Source organism: Eurosta solidaginis, chromosome 1 (genome assembly GCF_040869045.1).
Source record: "Eurosta solidaginis isolate ZX-2024a chromosome 1, ASM4086904v1, whole genome shotgun sequence".
NCBI classification, from domain to species: Eukaryota; Metazoa; Arthropoda; class Insecta; order Diptera; family Tephritidae; genus Eurosta; species Eurosta solidaginis.
The window spans coordinates 95,281,950-95,306,040 of NC_090319.1; the positions used below are offsets into that span (position 1 = coordinate 95,281,950).

Below are 24,091 nucleotides of genomic sequence, written 5' to 3' on the forward strand. Positions count from 1 at the left end.
GCTCCACCTTTATAGTTTTAAATCCCAAAATTCTTCTAAAAGAGCTACTGTTAAAGTTTTTCAGTCAAAATTCAACAAGATTATGTCTGTATTAAAGGAAACTTTGCCTCCTATTTTTTGGTCCATTTATATAAAGGTAGTCCTCAAAATTTTTTTTATCATCTTTTTATTTGGGCATAGTTTCGAAAGATGGAATTTTTTATCAAGTTTTTTATATAATAAAGAAAGTGAGTCTTCAATTTCAACAACATTAAAAATATTAAACCCTACCAGATGGACAGGAAGTTATGATGTAGTTTATGCTTTAAAAGTTCATCTCGTTGAAGTCCAAAAAATGCTAACGAAAACATTCCGTTAAATTGCAAACCAGATGAAAGATTTGAAGCCGTTTCATTTAAAAAGAAGACCAAAAACTAAAATTTTGTTATGTTATTGTCTATTGCAAGATCCTACTTACTATCGATGCCTCTAAAGCACTTCAGTCTAAAGCCAACGATCTCTCAAATGCCTTATGCAAATATACTTGAAGAATTGTAAAGGTATCGACATGAATTTGAAAATTTAAAAATTTAAAGATTGATTTTTAGTGTAGCAGAAAAATTAATCATCATTCCTGAATTTTCTAAATCTCGCCAAACGATGGTAAAAGGCCATTTTGATGAGCTTTGCCAAGATGAGTGTTTCCAAGATCCGGAAAGCTTGTTCAAAATGAACATATTTTGTAGGGTATTGGACGTCATTATAAACCAACTGAAATCGCGTTTCATTACAATTAATGGAATTGTTTCAAATTCCAGTGTTTTGCAGCCTTCTTCCTTAAAAGTTTTAAATGATACTGATCTATTAAAAAAAAGCTCTAGTATTTGTTGAGATATATAAAAAAAAAGACAAAATTTAAATTCATAAAAACTTACTTAACATACTCTATGAGACAAGACAGAATATGTAACTTGGCTATTCTGTCTATTGAAAACCCCCTCTTCTGCCTTAGAGAGGAGGCCTATGGCCATTAGCGGGACATATATAACGTGTAATTGAGTACGCTGAACATTTCGAAATTTGTTAAAATTAAACTGAGTAAAACGTGTCGCTTTTTATTGATAGGGCTCCATCAAAAGAATTTCCCACGGGCCCCAGATGGTATAGTTACGCCACTGTGTCGTAGTAGGCTTCTGTTGATCATTGTTTAATGAAAGCTCAAGCACTTCTAGCATGCAAGTTTCAGTATGAAATTTGAACTCGAGTTTAGGTTCCATTATAAGACCGAGGTCTATAAAGTTAGTGACTCAATTAATTTAATAAGATCCGCTAAAATCTATTATTATTTATTTTAACGGCACGGTTTTCTGTGAGTTGCGCAGCAGTGAAGATCTTTTAAAAAAATTTAGAAGATTCAGCAGATGAGTTACTATATTCTGTTAATGAGGACAGTAAAACATGGACTAGCAGCCGAAACACAAAGAAATACTCTTTCTAAATGAAGGTGCTTTACGACATCGTTGTACCTACTACAGTTGATACAAAATACGAACTCACACTAAGACAGGAGGGCCAAAATCATATTTGAAAAACGAAAAGCTGGTGTGGTGCAATCGACACCATTCATTATCTTCTACTTCTTACTGCTAATGTTTGATTTCCCAGACATATGACTAACTGGCATAATGGTGTAGCTCCACCCTCCGAGCCACCCTGTTATTGCAAATTACAGGTGCTGCTCAGAGGCACGACTTCTAGATCCGCGACAATACGTAATCCCGACAATTTTCAGAAATCCCAAAAGACACAGCTCAGACATAACAAAATCCTGACATAACGAAATCCCGACAACATAGTTCCTACTAGGTAAAATCCCGATAGCACACCACCCAGAAAAATTTAGTAAAATTTCGTTATTACACATTACGCTTACGCAGAAACGTGTTCTGAGCAGAAATAATGTGGATCGCGAAGCCGATGTTGGATTGCATGAGTGTTGTTGTGCAGGAACGTCTCAAATAATAGAACAATATCGACGATACTTACGTGTATTTTATGACAGTTTGTGCGATTTCCCAATTTACATGTTGTCGGGATTTTATTCGATCGTGTCGGGATTATAATGGTCGGGGCTATTTATAAAGTTTCTCGTCCACTCAGTTTCATTCGCAGGACCCACCTTTACAAAACCCATGTTGGGATGGCTGAATGCCCGGAGAACGTAAGTAAGCTTATTGTTTTGCTACAATACATTAGTAAAGATTCTGAATTTTTGTTGTTGTTGTAAAAGTGCTTCGCTCCATCCAATAGGTGCGACCACGCAAAGATTGTCATTAATATCCTCTAACGGGAGTCCAAGGAAACTTTCAATTTCAGCAGGGTTGGGCCCGCATTAGAGGGGTGTTAGAGGCATTGGCTCCACATTGCATTCAAAGAGATGGTTGGTGTCATGTGGGGACACCCTGCTAGTAGTATATACATTATGTATGTCTGGGTTAAATTCTGGATAGGTGAGAGTTTTACCTGCTACAGTTTCCAGATCGAAGTTGAGCTAGAGTGACGCGCGTCTCCCTGGGGAGAGTGATTTCTCTTCTGCGAGTTCAGGGTATTTATCTTTAAGAACGGGGTTCGTCGGACAGCTCCAGGCATAGAGGTCCGACACCTGTTTGTGGATATAACTGGACACCTGGTTTTTTTTTGGTTCTCTTCAAACGGCTGTGTTCTCAGGTGCCGTGTTTCCTCATAATGTTTGGGGTGATGACTTTTTAAGACCCTAAGAGACTGGGCCTCTACAATCAGATATCTGTTGGGATGCCTAGATTTCTGGGTAGCGATTCTGAGAGCAGTAATTTGGCAGGCCTTTAATTTTGACCATATATGGGACACGTAGCAAGCAAGCGGTCCCTTCGGGGAGTGTCTTTTTCGCTACAACAACAAGATCAGCATCTCTTCGTATCAACCTAAGTACTGCCGGCAAGAGATTTGCGGATTTTATTACGTCTCTGAATTTTAGCTACTACTACGGTTGCATGCTCGCCAAAATATAGATCCTGATCAAATGTCGCACCCAGTATTTTTGGATGTAAAACAGTCGGCAGCGTAGTCTCATTGACGTGGATGGCTAATATGGCCAACATTTACCGTGTCGATGTTATTAATAACGTCGCCTATGATTTGGTCGGTGACCAGTTGTCAGGTTTAGTGAGGCGAAAAAATCGGAGAGATCAGGGAGAGAGCTGTATATTTTTTTGTATAGCTCATCGATGGGTGGGCCGGGATGAAGATAGCGCAAAAACTGTTGTGTGAATGGAGAAAGATCAATGTATTTAATGTAGAAACGCATTTGGAAGCAGAGGAAGTAGACTAGGCTGGGAGAGAAAGGAAGGAAGACTTGACATCGCCTTGTGCTCATAACTAGCGTCATAGTGAAACCGGTATAGATAGCGTGACTTATTTCCAAACGGCCACGATCGCTTAGGCGATTAAGAATTATGAATTGAATGAATGATGCGCCATTTACTATCCGAAGTGTCTACTATCTTTTTCCGTGTCGAAATAAATCCTTATGCTGTCCGAAAGGATTCCAAGTAGTCTCGGGAACACAGAGCTCATCTCGAAATACACCTGAATAGATCTCAAAATCAACCCATGAATGGTGGCAGAAACTTCCCCACATGATCCCTGAAAGAATGAAAGTTATACTGAAATAGTCCCGAAGGAATCCAGTAAGGAAAATGGTACTAATATATTCTTGAAATGGTCCCAAAATTATTCCGGAAAAGTTCCGAAACATTGGCAGTATGTATACTACTCTTCGAGTATGGATCCTGTACATTCCGGAAAATATCACCATTAAGATACTATCCCCAACATCTTAAACAATTTGCTATGCCCCTTCCGTGCTGTTGGTATCTGTAGCGTTGACCAGGTAACTATTTTAATCACTCAGATCGCCTTTGAGTAGCTCTAATTTTCTCGGAACAAATTTACAAAAGTTTTTTTTTTCAATAAGAAAGAAATTTTTAAACCGGGGTCGCTGCTCGGCAGTGCATTATCAAAACTGAACGAGCGTGAAGCCATGACTTTTTGTCACTTTTATGCAGTGTTAGAGAAAGGCGTTAAATATTTTGCTTGGGTTAGGTTAGGTTGAGGTGGTTGCCCGAGGGCACACTTAGGCCAGTGATATTAGGCACATTGTGATATATTTTGCTTAAGAGCTGATAAAGAAATTCAGTGCAACTTTTCAGAGAAAAAGTTGGTGTCCTAACGAGACCACTAGCATATGAAGCTTTGGTAACTCATGTGGAGTTCTGAGTTATGCTGTACTCGATTCACAATTTGTAGAGTAGATGGTTTCATTTATCCATGAAGTTCTTGGAGCACTTCTTGTTCAATGAATTATATGATTGAAATTCATCTTTTCTTAAAATATTGTGGCAAATGTTAGCGCATCACTATGCTGTTACTAAATAAATGCAAAACAACAATAAAGCAAGCAGCCACACTTTTGTACCTACATGCACGCATCAAAGTAATACATTTACATACGTACATAGAAGGCGAGGAAGAATATCTCACATACACCTATGTAGTCATCAGCTAATTGCAGAAGTTGTTACTCACACATACACACGGATATAGCTAAATAACCAAATATGCGATAAAACTGTTCCATGTTCGTAAAAAGTCTAGAGTCGGCTATAGACGAATTTTGTATTCATATTTGTCGTTTTCAAAACATTTTACCAGAAATAGGTATATCGATTGCTTCGATACTTCAAAAAAGACAACAAGAGAATTCTTAATATTAAAAAAAAAACACAACAACAAAAAATTCAAACCAACTTGACCTCATCTGCCAATGCAAAAAGTAGTAACATCTTAAATACTTCTAGCGGTTTTAATATGCAATGTGTAACAATTCCCAATCTACTATTAGCCCCTTATAAGTAAATACATATTTACATCTTTGAAGCTTCTTGCTAATTTTGTCACCATAACTTTCAAAGTAGTCGCAAGTTCATTAAAACCATTTAGACAGAAGTTTAATAATAATAATAAATAAATAATAAAATAAAAAAAATAAAAATAAAAACGTCACATTTGACTCACCTTTAAAAGGTCCCATTTCTGTCACTGTTGGCTGTGTCTGTTGGTTTGATGTTTTGCGTGCTTATGTTATTTATTTGATTTGTGTCTATGATTTCAATTATATTTGTTGTTGCACGATTTCTTTTTTGCTAAAGTTGCACTATATTTTGGAGCAGCTTTTCTATTTTTGGATTTTTTATTTTATTTGTTTTTTAATCCTTTTTGTTTTTATCTTTTTATTTTATGCATAAATGTTTGTATCTGCGAGTTTATTTTTTGTTTACTAATTGACTTTGTTATTTCAGCTGATGCTGCACTGTCAAATCAATGTAATTGTAGCGATATTGCTTTATGATTCTTTTATTTTCTTTTTCAAGTCCTCAGACTATCAAAATATAAAAGTGAAATACAGCCAAGCATCAAGAAATAAGGAAATATTGTGCGATATATGGGTAAAAAATTGTATAAAAATGTGAAAAAGCGCTGTGATAAGCAAATTGTCTCGTTTGTTTGCGGCAGGGACGTTGGCAGATTTCACATTGTTTTCTTGCTGCAGCCTGTGAGAATTACATTTTCATCTTTTATATTCAATATTCGCGTAAATGTCTGCACTTCACGCCTTTGTGTTGCTTTTTTTGTATTTTTTATCGGTCTTTTATATAAGATTTTACCATATAAGTTTCTTTTACTTGCTGAAGGGCATGTGTTGTTAATTTTGTTTTTTATTTTACTGCTTCGTTTAGCAAGAAAATAATTTTAAATTTCTTTGTTAATTCGTAAAAAAAGTTTTACAATTCCAATTACTTAGGCTCACTTACACAGCATCCAAGGTTAAATTTATAAAATCAGTGTCAACTAACTCGGAGTTAAATTATTATATTTTATTCAGTGAGCATAAAAAAATATTGAAATTGCTAATAAAATAAAGTAATATTACTTCCTTTATATAAGTTTCGTTTTATGTTTTTTCGCCAATTTCTATACAAAATTGGAGACTTTTTTAATCCGTTGTTGAGTGAGTTCTCGGAGAGCTGGAGTCTTGAAACTTGGAATATACATCGGAACCCGGCGACAATTTAACGTGGCGGAGAAAACTTCGCGGTACAGAGATCATGGAAGTTCTTGAAAACGTCTAAACTTGGAAATTTTGCTTTCCAGTTTTACGAAACTTTCCGCTAACTCAGAGATCTGAAACTGTAAACGAAGATTTGAGCTCTATTAAGTTGTAATACTTCGATTAAAAGAGACTTCTAGATGGAACAGAGATCGAGATATTTAGAAAGTTCATTTACAACATGTGGAATCTTGCGATCGCTATTTGAGAACATACTTAAGAGTCGCATGACAATGCAATATCAGGGAAAAAAGTTTTCGCTTGGTGGTCCAGGAATCGTGAAAGTTAAAAAAAAAATTGAACGAAATGGGAAATTTTGCTTTCGAGTTGTAAAGAACTTACAGATAACCCAAAGACCTGAAATTTTGAACGAATCTGCGGTTGTAATATTTTTGATAAAAGAGTTTTTCTAGATGGGACAGTATAAATGGGAATATCAAAGTCCAACATGATTATGTCGGTCTTAAAGAGATATTTTTCATTTCCCTGGTCCATTTATATAAAGGAGGTACTGAAAAATTTGTTTTCCTCTTTTTAGTTGGTATTCATATAGGCAGTAAATGAATGCATTTATTTTCCAAGCAGCCCAAGTTGACTTAAGAAATGAATAAAATTTTTTATTGTGCATTGCTGTTTAACAATTTTGGTATGTTTGGGAACAATATAATTAACTTTAAAAACTTTTTTTACAATTATTGTTGTGTGTAGGGCTACAAAACATCGCTGTGATGGCAGAAGGCTGAGCGCAGCAGCACCAAAAGTTTACAGAAGATCATGATTTAGCAACCCTCGAAATTTTTTAAGGCAGTGGTTCGCAACAAACGAAAAAATATTAAACACATTTTTTATTCTGATTTATTCAAAAAAACTTCCAAATAAGAAAAATATATCACAACAACAATAATGACAACAAATTATTACAAGGCCTTGATATCGTGAGATCGTACTATAACCCATGATATTATAAACCTTTTGAGAAAAGATTTTCAAAATTTGAAAAGACGTAGTATTTTTTTTTTAATTTGAATCTAAAAAAATGGTTAACGTGGCATTTTGTATTTTGTATTTTTTTGTTTTTACTTTTATGGCAAAAAACAATATTTAATTGTTATATGTGATTTTTAAAATAAAAGTAATTTCTAACTATTATTTTTAAAAGTCAGCTTTTAGTTTTTTTTTGTTTTTTTTTTTTTATAATAGAAGTCAACTTTTACTGTTATTTTTCCCTTTTATAAGAAAGCATTAAATTGTGTCTATTATAAAAAACATTTATTGTATTATTTTATGTTATAGTAAAAGCCAACTTTTAGTTTTTATTTTTTTTACCTTTATGTTCAGAATCAACTTTTAACTATTACTTTTGACTTTCATAATAAAATTCTAAGTTGAAATCACATTTCTGAATTATGTTATAAAAGTAATTTCTCACATAAAATTATCAATAAAAGTCAAAAATTTATATAAAAGTTAATCTATTGTTATAGACTTTTAGAAGAGAGGTGACTTCTAACTATTAATTCTGTAATAAGAGTCAAAAAATATAGAATTGTTTAATTTTGACATTTACAACATAAATCGATTCTATTTACTATTTTTGATAATTAAATTAAGTTTTATAAAAAAACTCTTGTATTAATATTTTGTTAGCTGTTTTCTTTAATTTAAAAAATAAAAGTCAAAAACTAATATTTATATTTAAAGTTTTTTTACTTTCGAAAAAAAAAAAAATAATTTCAGATTAGTTTTTCAAGCTCACAATCATCATTTTGCTGTATTAAAAAATCAAATGGAGTAGAAAATTGAAAACCAATGAACCCTCCATATATGTAATACTCCTATATTGCTAATAGAAAATTCTCGCAATGTGTTTTGAATTCGAAATCAAAACAAGACAGCCTACAAAATTTCTGTGATTGTAGCAGCATAAGTGTGACAAGAAAAAATTTAAATTTTGATTTTGCGACCTTGAAGACGATTACCGTGTGTAATCGAAATATATTGGTAATATATAAAAAAAACCCTTCAATTCGGACCTCAAGCCAGCAAGAAAAAATTTAAATGTAGGTACATTCGATTATTGAATACAAATCAAAAACGTTTAAACAGCAATATATCGGCACTCTGATGTTGGCGGCCACCGTGATGTGATGGTAGCGTGCTCCGCCTACCACACCGTATGCCCTGGGTTCAAACCCCGGGCAAAGCAACATCAAAATTTTAGAAATAAAGTTTTTCAATTAGAAGAACATTTTTCTAAGCGGGGTCGCCCCTCGGCAGTGTCTGGCAAGCGCTCCGAGTGTATTTCTGCCATGAAAAGCTCTCAGTGAAAACTCATCTGCCTTGCAGATGCCGTTCGGAGTCGGCATAAAACATGTAGGTCCCGTCCGGCCAATTTTTAGGGAAAAGCAAGAGAAGCACGACGCAAATTGGAAGAGAAGCTCGGCCTTAGATCTCTTCGGAGGTTATCGCGCCTTACATTTATTTTATTTTTTTTTATGATGTTTGGGAATTTACCTAGCCTTTTGTAGCAATATAGGAGTATTACATATATGGAAATCTCACTCACGTAAAACCCTACTTTTAAACTGTAGTTTTGATTTGAAAATTTGTGAATAAAGTCATTGGCTTAAGACTTTATTCACAAATTTTCAAATCAAAACTACAGTTTAAAAGTAGGGTTTTACGTGAGTGAGATTTCCATATATGTAAAACATTTGCAAATAAGCTAGAAATTACCTACCTCCCGTCTGCCCAATTTTACCACTAAAACATTAAGAACTCATTAAACACAAACTTTGATCACAAAAAATATTCTTATTGGATAGTTTAAAGTTTATTTGAGGAAGCGGTCTAAATATTATTAAAATTGTAGAAAATATTTTAATAAAATATTCTGAAGAAACTTTGATAATATTTTACGGTACACCACCTGATTCTTATCAAAAATTATTTAAGCGGGTATGAAAAGACGCATTTCAATCTTTGCTTTTAAACTCCGAAAGCGAAAAGTAAAAATACTATTTCTGTCGAAAAATATTTGCACATAATCGTTGCAAACTTTTATGTGGTTGTTAGATTTTTCCAGATTTTGTAGTGCACACACACACACACGCACATGCACTTATGTAGAAATGTGTTCTGCGCAGATATAATTTGGATCCCATAACCGGTGTTGAACCCAACGAGTGCTATATTTTGAATTATGCACGAAGGCCACCAATGCAGAAAGTTGTTCTATGCGAAACAACTATGGGTCGGGCCTCCGCTTTTGAGCCCTTTTGGGGTGTGTTTTCCGGTTTTTTGCAAATACCTTTCGATAGAAATACATTTTTAATTCCCGCTTTCGGATTCTATAATCGCAGCTCGTAAAGCGTCTTTTGGTATCAAGTTTGATAATTTTTGATAAAAATTTAATAGTGCACCGCCTTGTAAAACGCTACCAATTCCAATTCGTCCCATAAGTTCAGTAGGAAAATTTGCGAAATTTTTTTTCTTTTTTATTTTGCAAACATTTTTTATTTTTACTTTGCTGCAATATTTCTTAAGATTTTATTCTAAACGATAAAAAAAATTCTAGACCAAAAGCCACTTTCTTATTATTTATTTCACACCAACAAATTGTATTATTTACTTCAATTTAATTAAATTCAATTTTTATTAAAACTTTTTTTTTTATAATTCGTTTTTATTTTTTATTTTTAATTTGAAACAGTTTTTAGGATCAAGTACGTGTTTTATTAAGATCTCAAATTTATATTTTCTTCTGAATGTACAGTTGCGTAAAATTTATAATTTTTCATCAATTTATCTCTTCTTCTGCACACTGAACTCGTAAATTTTCCAACACAGTCTTTCTTTCTCACAGCGCAGCCAGAATTTATATTTTATTATTTTCTTAATGTTTTTAAACACTTTGTGTTGTTGCTATTCTTTGTTGATATTTCAGTTCTCATATTACTTAGTCATCAAATATCGTACTTTGTAAAAAAAAAATTCTTCAGCCTAAAAATATTTAAGTCATCTTCAAATATTTTGTTCCCAACACAAATAACCAAAAACCAACCACACTCTATTTGAACAAAATTATAAATTTGCCCGTTTCTTGAGGAATTCGTTAAACACAAAATTATTTCACAGATTTTCCCAAAAAAGATGGCATACAATAAACCGTTAACGCGGACGCTACAGACGTCTTTACGCGATCGTTACCAACATTTGAATGTTTCATTTGGCAAATGTGCCGACGAACTTTAGTAGTATTTACTGCCTGATTTGTCCGATCGGCGCTTCTTCAGCGACACCACAAAAGCAGAAGAAGCATAATAAAACAAATGAAGCAACAACAACAAAATATGCCAACATACAGCATGGGATAAAAAAAAAATACTTAACCCATAACAACAATTAACCGACAACATCAAATGTAGAGAGGTCCGTTGTTGAAGATGATGTTGCTAGCGTTGATGTTGGCGAGTTGATTTTGTATTGAGCTGCGCACCTCCATAAGATGAGACTAATGCAAAGACAGCAAAAGCAAAATTAACGGCAAGCAACCCCAACAACATCAGCCAGCCGATGAGTGCAGAGGGCATACGATGCTGTGTGCTGGCATGTAAAAAAAGTAATAGCAAGCAATGCAAAAGCAAAGAAAAACAAAAAAAAAAAATAAAGCAAAAGCAAATCAAATGAGCGACAAAGGCGAAGCCAAACATTAGCTCGAGCACACGCAGAGAGAGAAAGAGAGAGAGAGAGGCTCGTCGGTCAAATCAGATGCAAGCATTTACCATTGAACCAAAGTTGGGGAGATGTGGAGATTGGACAAGCTGTTTGTGCAAACTAGCTGCGTCGTCAAGCGACTCTCTAGAGTTTAGACAAAAGGGTCGCAGTGCTTTTTGTTTGCCTCACTGAATGAACTGCTGCTGGTTTATTTGCTGCGGACGTGTTCATTAAAGATTTGATTTTTATACTCAGCGTGCTTTGCACACAGAGTATATTAACTTTGGTAGCATAACGGTTGATCGTAACGGCATAAACGAATCGAAATAAATATAGACTTCCATATATCAAAATGCTAAGTATGAAAAAAGGAATTGGTTTAGGCATGCCCGTCCGTCCGTCTTTCCGTCTGTTTGTCTGTGATCACGATTCCTTGAGTAATAAATGAGATATTTTAAATTGGTATATGGGCTCCTTTGCACTCGCCTCCAATCGCTATATAAAATGAGCGAAATCGGCGGATAACCACGCCCACTCTTTACATATATAAAATTTTATATCAAAAAGAAATTTTGGAAAACACAAAAAACCGAATTATTAAGTAAATAATACACCTAGAATGTTGAAATCTGATGTGCGGGCTGATATTGAGACTCTTGATACAAATGAAAACATTTTTGAAAATGGGCGTGGCACCGACCACTTGTGATAAAATAAATTTTACAAATATTATTAACCATAAATTAAAAACTTTTAAGCCTATTATAGCAAAATTCTGCAGAGAGGTTCCCATTACCATAAAGAATGCGGAGATTTGGAAAATTAATGAAGTCGGTTAAGGACCACGACCATTTTAATATTATAGATGTTTAAAAGGTCGTGGCTGAATACAATAAGTTATATCTTTGCAAAGAAAAAAAAAACTTTATATCAATGGTATTTCTTTCCCGGTTGGATTTATAACAAGAAATAGGAAAAATTAAAATTTTTGTAAGCGCATTTTATGACTAAGCAATTTTCTTTGTTTGGGTACTCATATTTTCCTTATAATAGGAATATTTCTAGAAAAAATGGACGAGATCAGTTTAAGAACACGCCCACATTTATATAAAACACTTTTAAAAGGATCGTAGACTAGAATAATAAGCTATATCTTAGAGAAATATAGTTTTGTATCAATGATATTTCACTTAATAAATTTTATTGCAAGAGGAAATTGGGAGAATTTGTTTTTTTTTAAACATCGATCAAGCATTACACAGCATTTCTAGACCTTAAAAAAATCCCTCGTAACAAAATTCGAAAAAGTATTTTATCCAAAATAATCTGTACAATTGTAACCCACGCTGAGTATATAATGTTCGGTTGCACCCGAACTTAGACACCCTTACTTGTTAATTGGTTGGTGTTGGAAAAAAAGTTAATTACAAGATGAAAACAAAGTAAAAACATGAATCGTTTTTTGCCGATTGTTTCTATGATCTCTTTTGTTTGGTTGTATTGAGGCACGTCCGAAATGATAGCAGGGAGCTAATAAGGTTATAGGTCTATCGGGTGGGTATCAATTTATGTACCTAAATACCAATACCAATTCCACGGGGACCATTCCCGAACTTACGAGTACTCAAATGAATCAAATTCTTTAATTCTCTGGGCCTTGGTAGAATATTTTTTGCTGAACTATAAATGGCAGGTCGTCCGAAGCACGGTGAGTTTACATATCCAACGGATAAAGTACAGGGCCAAAATACTTCAAGACTACTAAAGTTTACATTACTTCTTCTAGATTCTTTGCTTGTGTGACTTGAGTGTCAGTATCAATGATACTCCATCTCAATATCCTAAATGCGAGCTAGTGGAAACAGCTTTCGACCTCTAACCTGGACTGCTTCGACGAACATCATTCTGATCATTTTTCTTATATAAATGTCGGGTTTAGCAACATCCATGAACTAGCAGAGAGCAAGTAAAGCTCCAGGAAATAAAGCTCCAGCAAGTTAAGCTAACAGCGAAACTGGTAGACAGCAAGAAGCAAATTTTAACGAAAAAAGCCACAGGCCATATTTACATTTCTAGGATTGAAAAGAAAGAAGAAAAAAAAATTGTTTGATTGAAAAGAACCGCCTGTGACAATCAATAAATATCTTCCAACTCTAAGTCAGCTGCTTCAGAACCATTAAAAATCATGGAGGACTGGCTTTGCAGAAGTGTCTTTAATATGAATGCTGCCAAAACCACAGAGTGAGTGAGATAGCATATTTTTCATCAGAAATAAATACCTCGTTGCTCAGTAAACTAAAACAGTGGTAATATTCATCCAATTCTATATTGAAATAGGAACTACGCATCAGCTGCAACGTTTGTAACAGGAATAGTCTCATCCACAGCCAGGTAACTTTACAGCTGACTATCAAGTAAAGAAGACCGTGGTAAGTGATGGACAACTCTACAGTTGATCTGAGACTAAGACGCATAACACTTCTTACTATCAATCTTCATTTCAGAAAGCACACGCTCTACCTTCGCGGATGATTTGTGGGAAAACATTACCGACTCGCAATAACTCAAACGGCTCGAATGATTTTATAGCCCATTCTACCCTGCTTGTGAATATTTGTTAGATGCCAAAAGAAAATTTGGTAATTTAGAGTATGGAGAACTGTTATTTTTCTTTTAATATTCTATTTTCGGGCTTACCTTAGTTGCGATTGGGCTTTTCTTGTAAATCGGGGTGAGAAGATTTTCATCACCAAGAGTTTTCGTCCAACTTTCCCTAGAAGTTTTTTTCTCAAAAGTGCTTTTGCACCTTTGCGTCGGATGATTCTAGAGATAAGGTTGAAATCCCTAATACATACTATGTTGATATCGAAGTTTTGAGATCTTTTCTCTCAACGTAAATCCTCTTCAGTAACAGAACCAAAATTATCGCCTTCACTAAATCGCATAGAAATCGCACTCTCAATGAGGGTTAAGAACCTTAGACTCGCAATTGCTAACAAGCAAAGTGGAATGTCAATGGTGACAGAAAAGTAGACATTCCGTACATTGCATACTAATCAAGCTAGAGAATAGCTAGCAAAACAGGGACATAAAAACCAAAACTTAAGTTGTGGCTTAACGTACCGTAAAGCGCATACTATCGTGTGGAACATTGGTGGGGCTGCCTGCCCTGGATAAGCAACTGGATAGTTCAACAAAATACTAAACAAAATACATCTAATAGGTGCGACCGATTACAACTTGTCATCAATATCCTCTAACGGGAGTCCAAGGAAACTTGCTGTTTCAACAGGGGTGGACCATAATGAGAGGGGTGTTAGAGGCGTTGGTTCCACAATAAAATTGAAGAGATAGTTGGTGTCATGTGGGGACACGTTACAAGCAAGACATATGTTTCGTATGTCGGGGTTGATTCTGGATAGGTAAGAGTTAAACCTGTTACAGTATCCAGATCGAAGTAGAGCTAGAGTGACTCGCGTTTCCATGGGGAGTGTGCGTTTCTCTTATGTAAGTTTTGGGTATTGTTCTCTGAGTACTGGATTCACCGGGAAATTCCTGGCATAAAGGTCCGACGCCTGCTTGTGGAGTTCACTGAGGACCTGCTTGTGTTTTTAAGCTTCATACGGCTGAGTTCTCAGGTGCCTTATTTCCTCATAATGCTTACGGATATGACTCCTTAAGTCCCTGGGCGGTGTTGGCTCATCAATCAGATATCTGTTGGGATGCCCAGGTTTCTGGATATTCAACAGGAACGGTTTGGTTAGCATCTCATTTCTCTCCCTGTTGGGGAGTATTCTCGCCTCTTATGTAGGTGGTGTTCTTGGAACATAAGAAGGCAACCTGTAGCGGTTCTGAGAGCAGTATTTTGGCAGGCCTGTAGCTTCTTCCAGTGAGTAGTTTTTAGGGTTGGCGACCATATAGAGGACGCGTAGCATGCAATCGGCTGGCCAATTGCTTTGTAAGTTGTAATAAGCGTCTCTATGCCTTTTCCCCAAGTACTGCCAGCAAGAGATTTGAGGATTTTATTACGGCTCTGGGTTTTTCGGTACAATTGCGGCCGCATGCTCACCAACATGTAGATCCTGATCAAACGTCACACCCAAGATTTTTGGGTGTAGGGCAATCGGTAGCGTGGTGCCATTGACGTGGATGTTCAAAATGGTTGACATTTGGGACGTTCATTTTGTAAATAAGGTTGCGGATGATTTAGTCGGTGATAATGCCAGGTTTCGCGAGGTGAAAAAACTGGAGAGATCAGGGAGGTAGCAGTTTATTCTGTTGCAAAGCTCATCGATATGTGGACCTGTGCCTGTGGTCATTATTGTGCAGTCATTGGCGTAGGAAACGATAGTAACTTCTTCTGGTGGCGAAGGTAGCTTTGATATGTAGAAGTTAAACAAAAGTGGGGATAGGACACCACCCTGTGGCATACCTTCTTTAATTCTCCTTGGGTTCGATGTTGCGTTTCTAAATTGCACCCATGCCTGCCGACCACCGAGATAGTTTGGGGAATGGTAGACCCTTCCAGGTCCCGCAGTAGCGTGCCGTGGTTGACCGTATCAAAAGCTTTTGATAGGTTTAGCGCAACGGGTACTGTTCTATGGTGGGGGTTTTGATTTAAACCGCAACTTATCTGGGTACTAATGGTATTTAACGTGGTGGTTGTGCTATGAAAATTTCTAAAGCCAAGCTGATGATAGGCTAGTTGCAAATTTGCCTTTGAAATAGGGGAGTAAAATGGCTTCAAGTGTCTCGGCTACTGGCGATAGGAGAGATATCGGGCGATATGAATCTCCTATGTTAGCTGGTTTCCCAGGCTTTAGTAGTGGGACCACCTTGGCCATTTTCCATTTTTCGGGAATTATAAAGATGAAAAGGGACAGGTTGAAGACATGTTCTAAATATTTCAAACTCTCTTTTCCTAGGCTTTTAAGCATCGGCATGGCTATGCCGTCTGGGCCCACTACTTTGGATGGTTTAGCATGACCGATGGCATCCTCAACCTCTTTGACGGTGATGGTAATTCGAGAGCGCTGAATTTATGTTTATGTGCAGTTGGCCCTCCGTCTAACTTTGTCAACCGTAGAATGCATTATATAGAGTAGCCAAAAAGCGCTCGCGCATTTTTTCGCATCCGAAAAAACTTTATCGCCAAAGGCGATGGAAATTTTGTCATTGTGCTTAAACGGATTCGATAGGGACTTCACGGTTTACCGGCAAAGAGGTTACAAGCGCTTAGATGCTCCTGCCATTTCGCCCGCTTGTGTTCATCCACAAGCAATCTGATGCGTTGATTTATATCCTTATTTAGGGGTCGCTGGGATCGAGTTGTCTTTTATGGTCACGTTCTCGCGATAAATTTGCGGCCTCCGCCGGAAAGTGAGGCCGAATTTCGGGAATTCTACCGCCAGGAATAAAGCGAGCCTATGCGGATTCAATGACCTTGCGGAAAGCACGCTCCCCTTGGCGAGCAGCAAAGCGGTTGTCTGTAAAGGACTTGTATTCATCCCACTTTCATTTTTTTTTAAGTTTATGAAAGCGCGTTTTTCGGCGATATGCTCGAGCAGGTGGTCGGATGTCAATGTTACCATCGGCTGCTAGCTGACAAAGTTTACGAGTCCTGCGCTCGCGATTGATATATCCGGCGAACTATGACAGGTTCCTAACATACGTGTGGTGGCGTCTCAATTTATTGTGCAGAACGCCGTTTCTTCTATTTGATCCGCGAACATCCCACCCCTACTGTCTGCCTGCAAGTTTGAATGCCATAGATCGTGATGGGCATTGAAATCGCCTAAGATAATGCGATTATTGCCAGTGAGTAAGGCGCCGATATTAGGGCGGCATCCACTGGGGCAACAGGTGAGGAGGGATGTAGATTTTGGTGATTTCTAGGTTTGCATCTCCTGACAGGGCAGATAAGCCTTGACGTTCTAAGACACTCTCCCTGCTGCCGATGTCGGGATCAAATATATGATATTGCACAGAGTGATGTATGATAAACGCGAGGTCGCCTCCATTTCCGCTCTCGCGATCTTTTGTGTGGAAATTATACCCAGAACAGGTCTGCAGAGTAGATCTTGCTGTGAATAACAATAAATTGATACCAGTAGAAGTGCAACAGGATGACGTCAAGAGCACCCAGCAGCACAGCAACGACCCGAGGACATAGCTGGCGTAGTATGCAAGATATCATTTCTTTGAAACTGGGTAGATAATCCGTAGATTGTCCGCTACATCCAAAAATCTATATGTTGTGTAGCCACGAAACCTAAGAGAATTCTGGTTTCCCAAGTTTGGTTGGTTGGTGGTTTTGCTCAGAGAAGAAATTTGCTTTCATTCGTTAGAATATGTCATATTTGCAGGATAGTATTTCCCGGTGGAGTTTTTGGGCATCACTCCTATTATTTTACCATTTTTTTGTCAGGCTACCTGGAAACTTATTAATTCAGTCCGACCGTACGTAGTGAGTGAAATTTGGTCTCATCTCTATTGCAAGGCCAATATTTCCCCCTGTCCGTATATGTGACGGCCAAGTAGAGTAGTCCTAAGTGGTTGTTGTTGTTTTTGTTGCGATGAAAGCACTTCCCGAAGGTTTTTTGTAAATGTTATCGATGTCATTTGCCGGATATAGATCTAGTACGTTCTGGTAACAAACAATATTAATGTTCAAGCCCGACCATCTCGAGAACGATTTAATATGACCACATTGAAGCTTTTAAGCTATATCGCTTCCCACCCCTTACTTCCGCGAGCAACTTGTTGTCGCCAGAATATCGGTTGCTAAAGCAAAAGGATTCACCACACGGGCAACTGTGGTTCGCAATTGGGTTGGAGAAGCTATAAATTGCGCTACACAACCCCTTGAGTCATTTGGGTATTTTAATCGCCTCTTGCGACAGGCATACCTGCCGCGCGTACATTCTAGGCCCCCTTACCCGCCGATCTGAGTGGTCTGCTTCATTACCTGATTCTCAACCGTTAACTTTCACCGGCTTACTGCGTGCACAGCGGAGGCGCAGTCTCTTTCCTATTTACGCCGTCTCTCCGACTTGCGCTTCTCTGCCTAAGGCTATTTTAATAAACGCCACCAGGCATTGCATATGTCGGAGTTACTTTGACGTTTTCATTTAATTCCGTTTCGCTGACACGATTATGTTCTAAAGGCATCATGATTAATATTTGTTTCATGAAGCGTAATAAGTCCCCGAACGATGTGTCGATATTGCGGCCAATATAAAAACTAACTCTTCAAAAATCTCAATCATGTATGTATTTCATCTAACTCCACATATCTGAATCATATATTTTCATCATATACTCTTTGCAATTTCAACAAGTGCTTTTCATCATAAAACTCTCTTAGACACATCACTCAGGGCCACATTCGATAAAGCAATATTACTCCACCTTGCTTCTATCAAAATAATATCTCAGTAAAAAAAGGAAAGATCACATGTGCCTTTCACCGCATACTATGTTACAAATTTAATTCAATGACGCAATACCAAATATGAAAAGTAGATTCTAATACAGTAGTTGAATGTACCGATACATATATAAATAATATAACACAGAAACTGGGCAAAATACATTGCAAAATTCGTCATTTAATTGGCCCTTTTTGCCAATCACACAAATTCCACATTTGTCTACATCAATTTAATTTTTTGTCAATTTCCCTTGAACACAATTTATCTACTTATTGATTAGTTATTGCTAAATACCGCTTTTGACCTTTTACACATTTAAAATTCTAATCATACAGGCGTCTAGAGTGCCATAAGCAATAAGTTTTTCTAGTAAACTAAAACAAACAAAAAAGCAATAAATTAAAAATCGAATTACTCCCAAGAACTTAAATTAACTAAATGCCATAACTCCCAACAAACAAAATCAATAGACACCACCAACTTCACATGGACGAGTCCCAATTTGTGCCGATGTGCTTAATTCTTCTTGTGTCATTCAAGTACTTAGACTGTGACGCTACTGCTGCTGCTACTGCGCCTGCGCAACGGTATCATTGACCATACCAATGTCGCTGAATTTGCCAATATCTACGCAGATGCCTGCAACTGAAACATTTTATCGTATGCGACTCATCTTCAAGTTGGTGATAAATGTGCCCGCCAAGCGACTATGAAACATTAATCTTATTGCTGATATATTAGTGGTGGTGTTGTTGTTTTTGACGGTGTTCTATTGTGTCACAAACCAAATTTACCGACGGTTATTCAGTCACAATAAAGTTTGTGAAAAAATTGGTGCTTTTGGGTTTGCTTGTGGAAGTTGTCGGTGATATGGCTGCTAAACTTAAATGTAGAATAGGAATTTGAAAAAAATTTAGACAATTATATATAATATTATAAGACGTCGAGGCACTGCAACCGTTTAGCTCTATTGTGCTTGACCTTTCAGCCTTTTATGCGGAGGCTTTGAATGTATTTAAGTAACTGTTGTTGTTGTTTTGTCAAGAGTAGGTACTTCGCCTCATTCAATGGGCACGACTATTCACAAATTTTAATCAAAGTCTTATTTTGTTTCTCTAACTAACAAAGTTGCTTTTATCATTAAAGAGAGGGGACTGTAGACTCATGACGGGTATTTTGACTGGAACTGCCTTCTGGCGTAACATGCCTTTAAATTAGTCTTGGGCAGTGATAGCAGATGTAGGAAGTAAGGGTTGGAGGAGGAAACGATTGAGGCCTAGAAAGCTTCTAGTATTTGCCAAGAGGACGATGTTAAATTTTGTGTTTTTGTTTTTGCCGAGTATTCGATGGGTAGCCGTTTGTTAAGCGTCGCGATCTGAGACTGCGCAGCTACAGAAGAAATTTCATCAGCCAAGCGTAATACTTAAAGAGAACGGAAGCGAACGTATTATACATTAATTGTTAAGAGAGGTGAGAACAATCTTCTTTATAGAAAATAGGCAGTCCGAGCTATCAAATGTGTTTGTGTGAGAGTTATAATCTTGGCATAAACGCCGAAAAGGTTAATTTTGTTCGAAATTCGTTCTACATTGTTTCAACAGAAGAGGTTTTAGTGTCTCGATGTCCGAGAGGGATCGCAAAAGTGTTTTATAACATAGGTCCTAGTTTTCGATAAAGTTTCGCAGTTTGGTCGGTAAACAAACTTCTGGTAAAACTACGGCCTTATTCAGTGTATGTGAGGTGCTCATGGATCGGCAGTTCAACCTAACCGAACCTTTAGCGGGAGTTCAAGAAAACTGATTTTTTCAATTTCGGCGGACCATAGGGAAAATTGTGTTAGAGTTAAAAAGATGTTTGGTGTCATGTGGCGACACATTGCGTGCAGAACAGACATTGCGTATGTGTGGGTTGAGGACAAGTAAGAGTTGAACCTGTTACAGTATCCAGAACGAACTTGAGCCAGTGTGACTCGTGTCTCCATTGGTAGTGTGCTTTGTTCTTCTGCAAAATAGGATATTATATATTGATAACAGGGTTCACCGGTCGCGTTCCGGCAAATACGTTTACCGATTCCTTGTGGATTTTTCCTACGGCCTCATTTGCTCCGCTGTGTTGGTAGGTGCCGGATCTCATTGCAGTGTGTATGGAGATGTTCCCTTAGCCGTCGTGCGGGCGGAGCAAGATCAAGCAGTTGTTTGCCAGGGTATCCTGGTTTGTGACAGTTTAGCAAAAGCTGCCTGTACAGCATTTTGTTGTGCTCTTTAATATTGACCTCTTTGACTTCACTATGTAAGTGGTGTCCAGGGGTCATAAGGAAACATCCAATGGAAATTTTCATTGCACCATTTTGACAGACCAGCAACCTTTTCTAGTATGTTTTTAAGTACCCCTTCAGGTTTTCTATTACGAAGAGATTAAGAGTCACTCATCCCCCAGCCCATAAAAGCAGCAAATTGATATCTTAGACTACAGTGTCCCCTGTAGTACCCAATGAGAATTCGTATGTCCTCCCTGCTTAGATTTGTGTGTGAAATCTTTTGGATCTCCGTAGGAGAAGGAGGTTATCTATGACCAGACAAGTGAGCAGAGATTAAACCCTCTTGAGGGCATCCCCTAGATGCCACAATCGACTAAGTTGTCCCTCCCAGCTAAATACCGATTTTTCTTCTCTTTAGCATGGATATCACTCAGCGATTGATATCCTTGTCAGTAATTGCTTAGATAGCTTGCTGTGCCATGTTATCGCATGGGCCTGAGATGTCAATAAAGGCGCAGAGGGATATATTTGTAGACCCCAAGGTATTTCAATTGTTTCCGTCCTAGTGAATTTTGCTGACTGATAGGAAATTTTATTCCTACACAGAGGGTTTTTGTTAGTGTTAACATCCCTGATGTGCTCATCCAAAATTAGGAGAAACGAACTCAGGTTAATTGGTCGGAACGACGAAAGCAGTTGCTTCCCCGGCTTTAATATGAAAACTACTTTACCCTCTCTCCATCTTTTGGAATGCATATGTAGACAACCGCTGAAGTTCATAGAAATTCGGTGATAGTATGAGTTGTAGTGCGATCGCGAGTGGGAATGGAGGTGAGAGTGGTTGTGGGAGTGAACGTTGGAGTGACGTGAGAGTTGGAGTGGGATTGAGAGTAAGAGTGGGAGTGAGAGTAAAGTTACGTGGGAATCAAAGCGAAGTGGGAGTGGTAGTGAGAGTTGGAGTAAGGTGAATGTGGAAATGGAATAGAGAGTGTGATTGTGAGTTGGCGTGGGAGTGAGAGTGGGATTCTAAGTAAAAGTAGGAGTGCGATTGAAAGAAAAAAAGATTTAAGAAAATCTATAGAAGCAAAAAATGTCAGCGTAGTATCACTTAATTTAAGTGGAAAATATTCTACGTCAAACATTTTTTTAAGAACCTAAAGAATTTTTTGCAGATACACAATAGCTTCTGCTTACGGACATGCATACATATTTACAAATCTAGTAGTAACCGAAAATTAATGGCTTTAAAGAACGTGATGAGTATGAAGGATTCACACAAATCTGCCAGCCAACTACTCGTATCAGCAATTTGCCATAAAAACCACAGAACATCTGCAATTAGCCGCCGTTTGGTTCATATTGTGAAATACTAAAATTAACTCCCACAGATGAGATATTAGTTTCTATTTTATTGTTGTTTCGTTCACTAAATTTGTTTCTGTTATTTAAATACTTAATATTAATTTGCAATCAATACAATAAAATGTCTCATGCATTCCAGAAATTTAACTATCTTAAATATCTAAAATGAACTGAAGGCTGGTTTCATGGGAATCAGGGGCGCGTATACTGGCTGAAGCTAAGGATAGAGCAGATTGAAATTGTTTATTGAAAACTCGACTTTATAACACATTTCAATCATAGGTAACGTAAGTGATATTCCTACCACTTGGTCAGGAATACTTCGCTAACTTGAAAGAGGCAAAGGACCATCAACATCGATAACACTCCCCAAAGCCTTCGGGGAGTATCTTTATCGTTAATACAACAGCTGGCTTCAACTACTAGGGAACTGACAGGTTGACTAGAGCTCATTCTGTCCAATGGAACCTTTCAAGTACCCGCTGGAATTCTATGGCCAAATATGATCGGAGCCACCTTTAATTCAACTATGCACGGTCCGTAATTTTCTGAAGATAAGCAGAGGGAATAATTGTTATACGCATCGAAACTTTTGGTTGGCTTTACTTGCTTATCTGTTATACAGATTTCACTTTGAGGCCTTTTTTAGAACCTACCACATACCTAATGTGAACTTACAACGCCTACCAACATTCTTCCGGCAACAGGACATAACAACATACTGGTTCAACGTGGTCAAGTCTCTATCATTGCTCTCAATGATCCGACTATGACGAAGTGAGAAACGGAACACAAAATCAACGGAATATGACGGATTATCTGGAGGTCTAGTCATACATGAAAGGAGAGAATTGGCAAAGTATAAGAATACATGGTCAGATGTTTTTCTGATTACTCATTGTGCATAATGCAAAATCCTGACACTATTTTGAACAGTCAATGTTGGTCATGTAACATGGTTACAAACAGCCAGTGTAGCACTTTTGCAGAGAGTCTATGCGAGTTTGGTCACAGCAAGAAGTCTTTAGAGTTCTCCATTTTTTTTATCTTCTATCAGCCAGGAAAACGTTAACGAGGGTTCCATTGTCCATCTTTCATTGGTTTTATAGGTGAAAACATAGACACAAATCAATGGGTTGGATAGTTGGTTTATAGCTCCTAAAATCCAATTGTAAGTTTTATTTATTTGGTATTCGAGGCTCTGGCAAACCCAAGTTCCTCACATAAGGAGGCCCAGATGTTTCAGCGCGGTCATATCAAATCGTTCCACCGATGGTGGGCCCGTACCTCAATGGTGCTGTTTTTCGGAACTTACTTGATCAATATCCGACAAAGAACCAAAAGCATTGGAAAAACTCCCCAAAAACTTTGGAAAGTCTCCTTATCGATACAAGAATTATTTTTAATGCGTATGGAAATGTTACTGTTAGTTTACCAACTCACTCCGCTGCTTCTTTCGAGTTCTGGCCACCATACCAAAATATAAGTGAATTGTGTGAGGCCTCGAGCCCCACTTTTTACATAAAGCTGCTTTTCAGGCTTGCAGGAATGTGTTAGTTTTTCCGGATCTCTCTGAGACATGTTCGTTTTAGTACGGTTAGGTTAGATGAGAGGCCGTCCATCCCATACTTTCATACGGTGACATTTTGCTGATTGTTCTTACCCTTTATAAGTGCCGGGTGTAGACACACTCCTCCTATCATATACTTCCTAACTAATTCCCAACAAACCACTGGCTGTCTCTTAAGAACCTAAGTAGGAGGAAAAAATTGACTTTTCTACTACCGCCAGTCTATCCAAAAACCTTTCCTCAGAAGTCTGAGTCCTCTTGTTCGCAGTTCTGGGTATCGGCAGAGAAAGTGATGCATCAACACTTTTTCCTCCTCATTCTGATAGCTTTTGAATACGGAATTTATTTATTTATTTATTTATTTATGAGGAATCTTGTATATTATCCAAAAAATGGTCATCAGTAAGATGCCCTATGAAGGTCTACGGATCTACGGTGCACGATATACAATTTTACCAAGCTGGACTCTAACTCTTAAGACAGTCTGGCTGTCAAAGATAAAACTTCCAGTGAAGGTTTTAGCCTCATTCCATGTAAGAATGTTGTCATTAAAGATATTTAATGACACT

General features: G+C 37.4%; 1 protein-coding gene across 8 annotated transcripts in view; it reads right to left on the bottom strand.

Moving 5' to 3' along the window:
* thw (thawb) overlaps positions 1–10,599 on the bottom strand; it is a 137,657-nt gene extending 127,058 nt beyond the window's left edge. For 2 of the 8 annotated variants that reach the window (XM_067759192.1, XM_067759185.1), the window contains exons 1-2: positions 10,248–10,387; positions 5,092–5,455 (exon numbers count right to left, since the gene is read on the bottom strand). In XM_067759192.1, coding sequence (XP_067615293.1) covers positions 5,092–5,107 — 16 coding nt within the window. In that variant the 5' untranslated portion in view covers positions 5,108–5,455; positions 10,248–10,387. Of the gene's footprint in view, positions 1–5,091; positions 5,456–5,640; positions 5,658–10,247; positions 10,388–10,576 lie in introns of those variants that run through there. The other 6 variants (XM_067759189.1, XM_067759191.1, XM_067759190.1 and 3 more) reach the window with 6 other exon arrangements.
* Between the last annotated feature and the right edge of the window lie 13,492 nt (positions 10,600–24,091).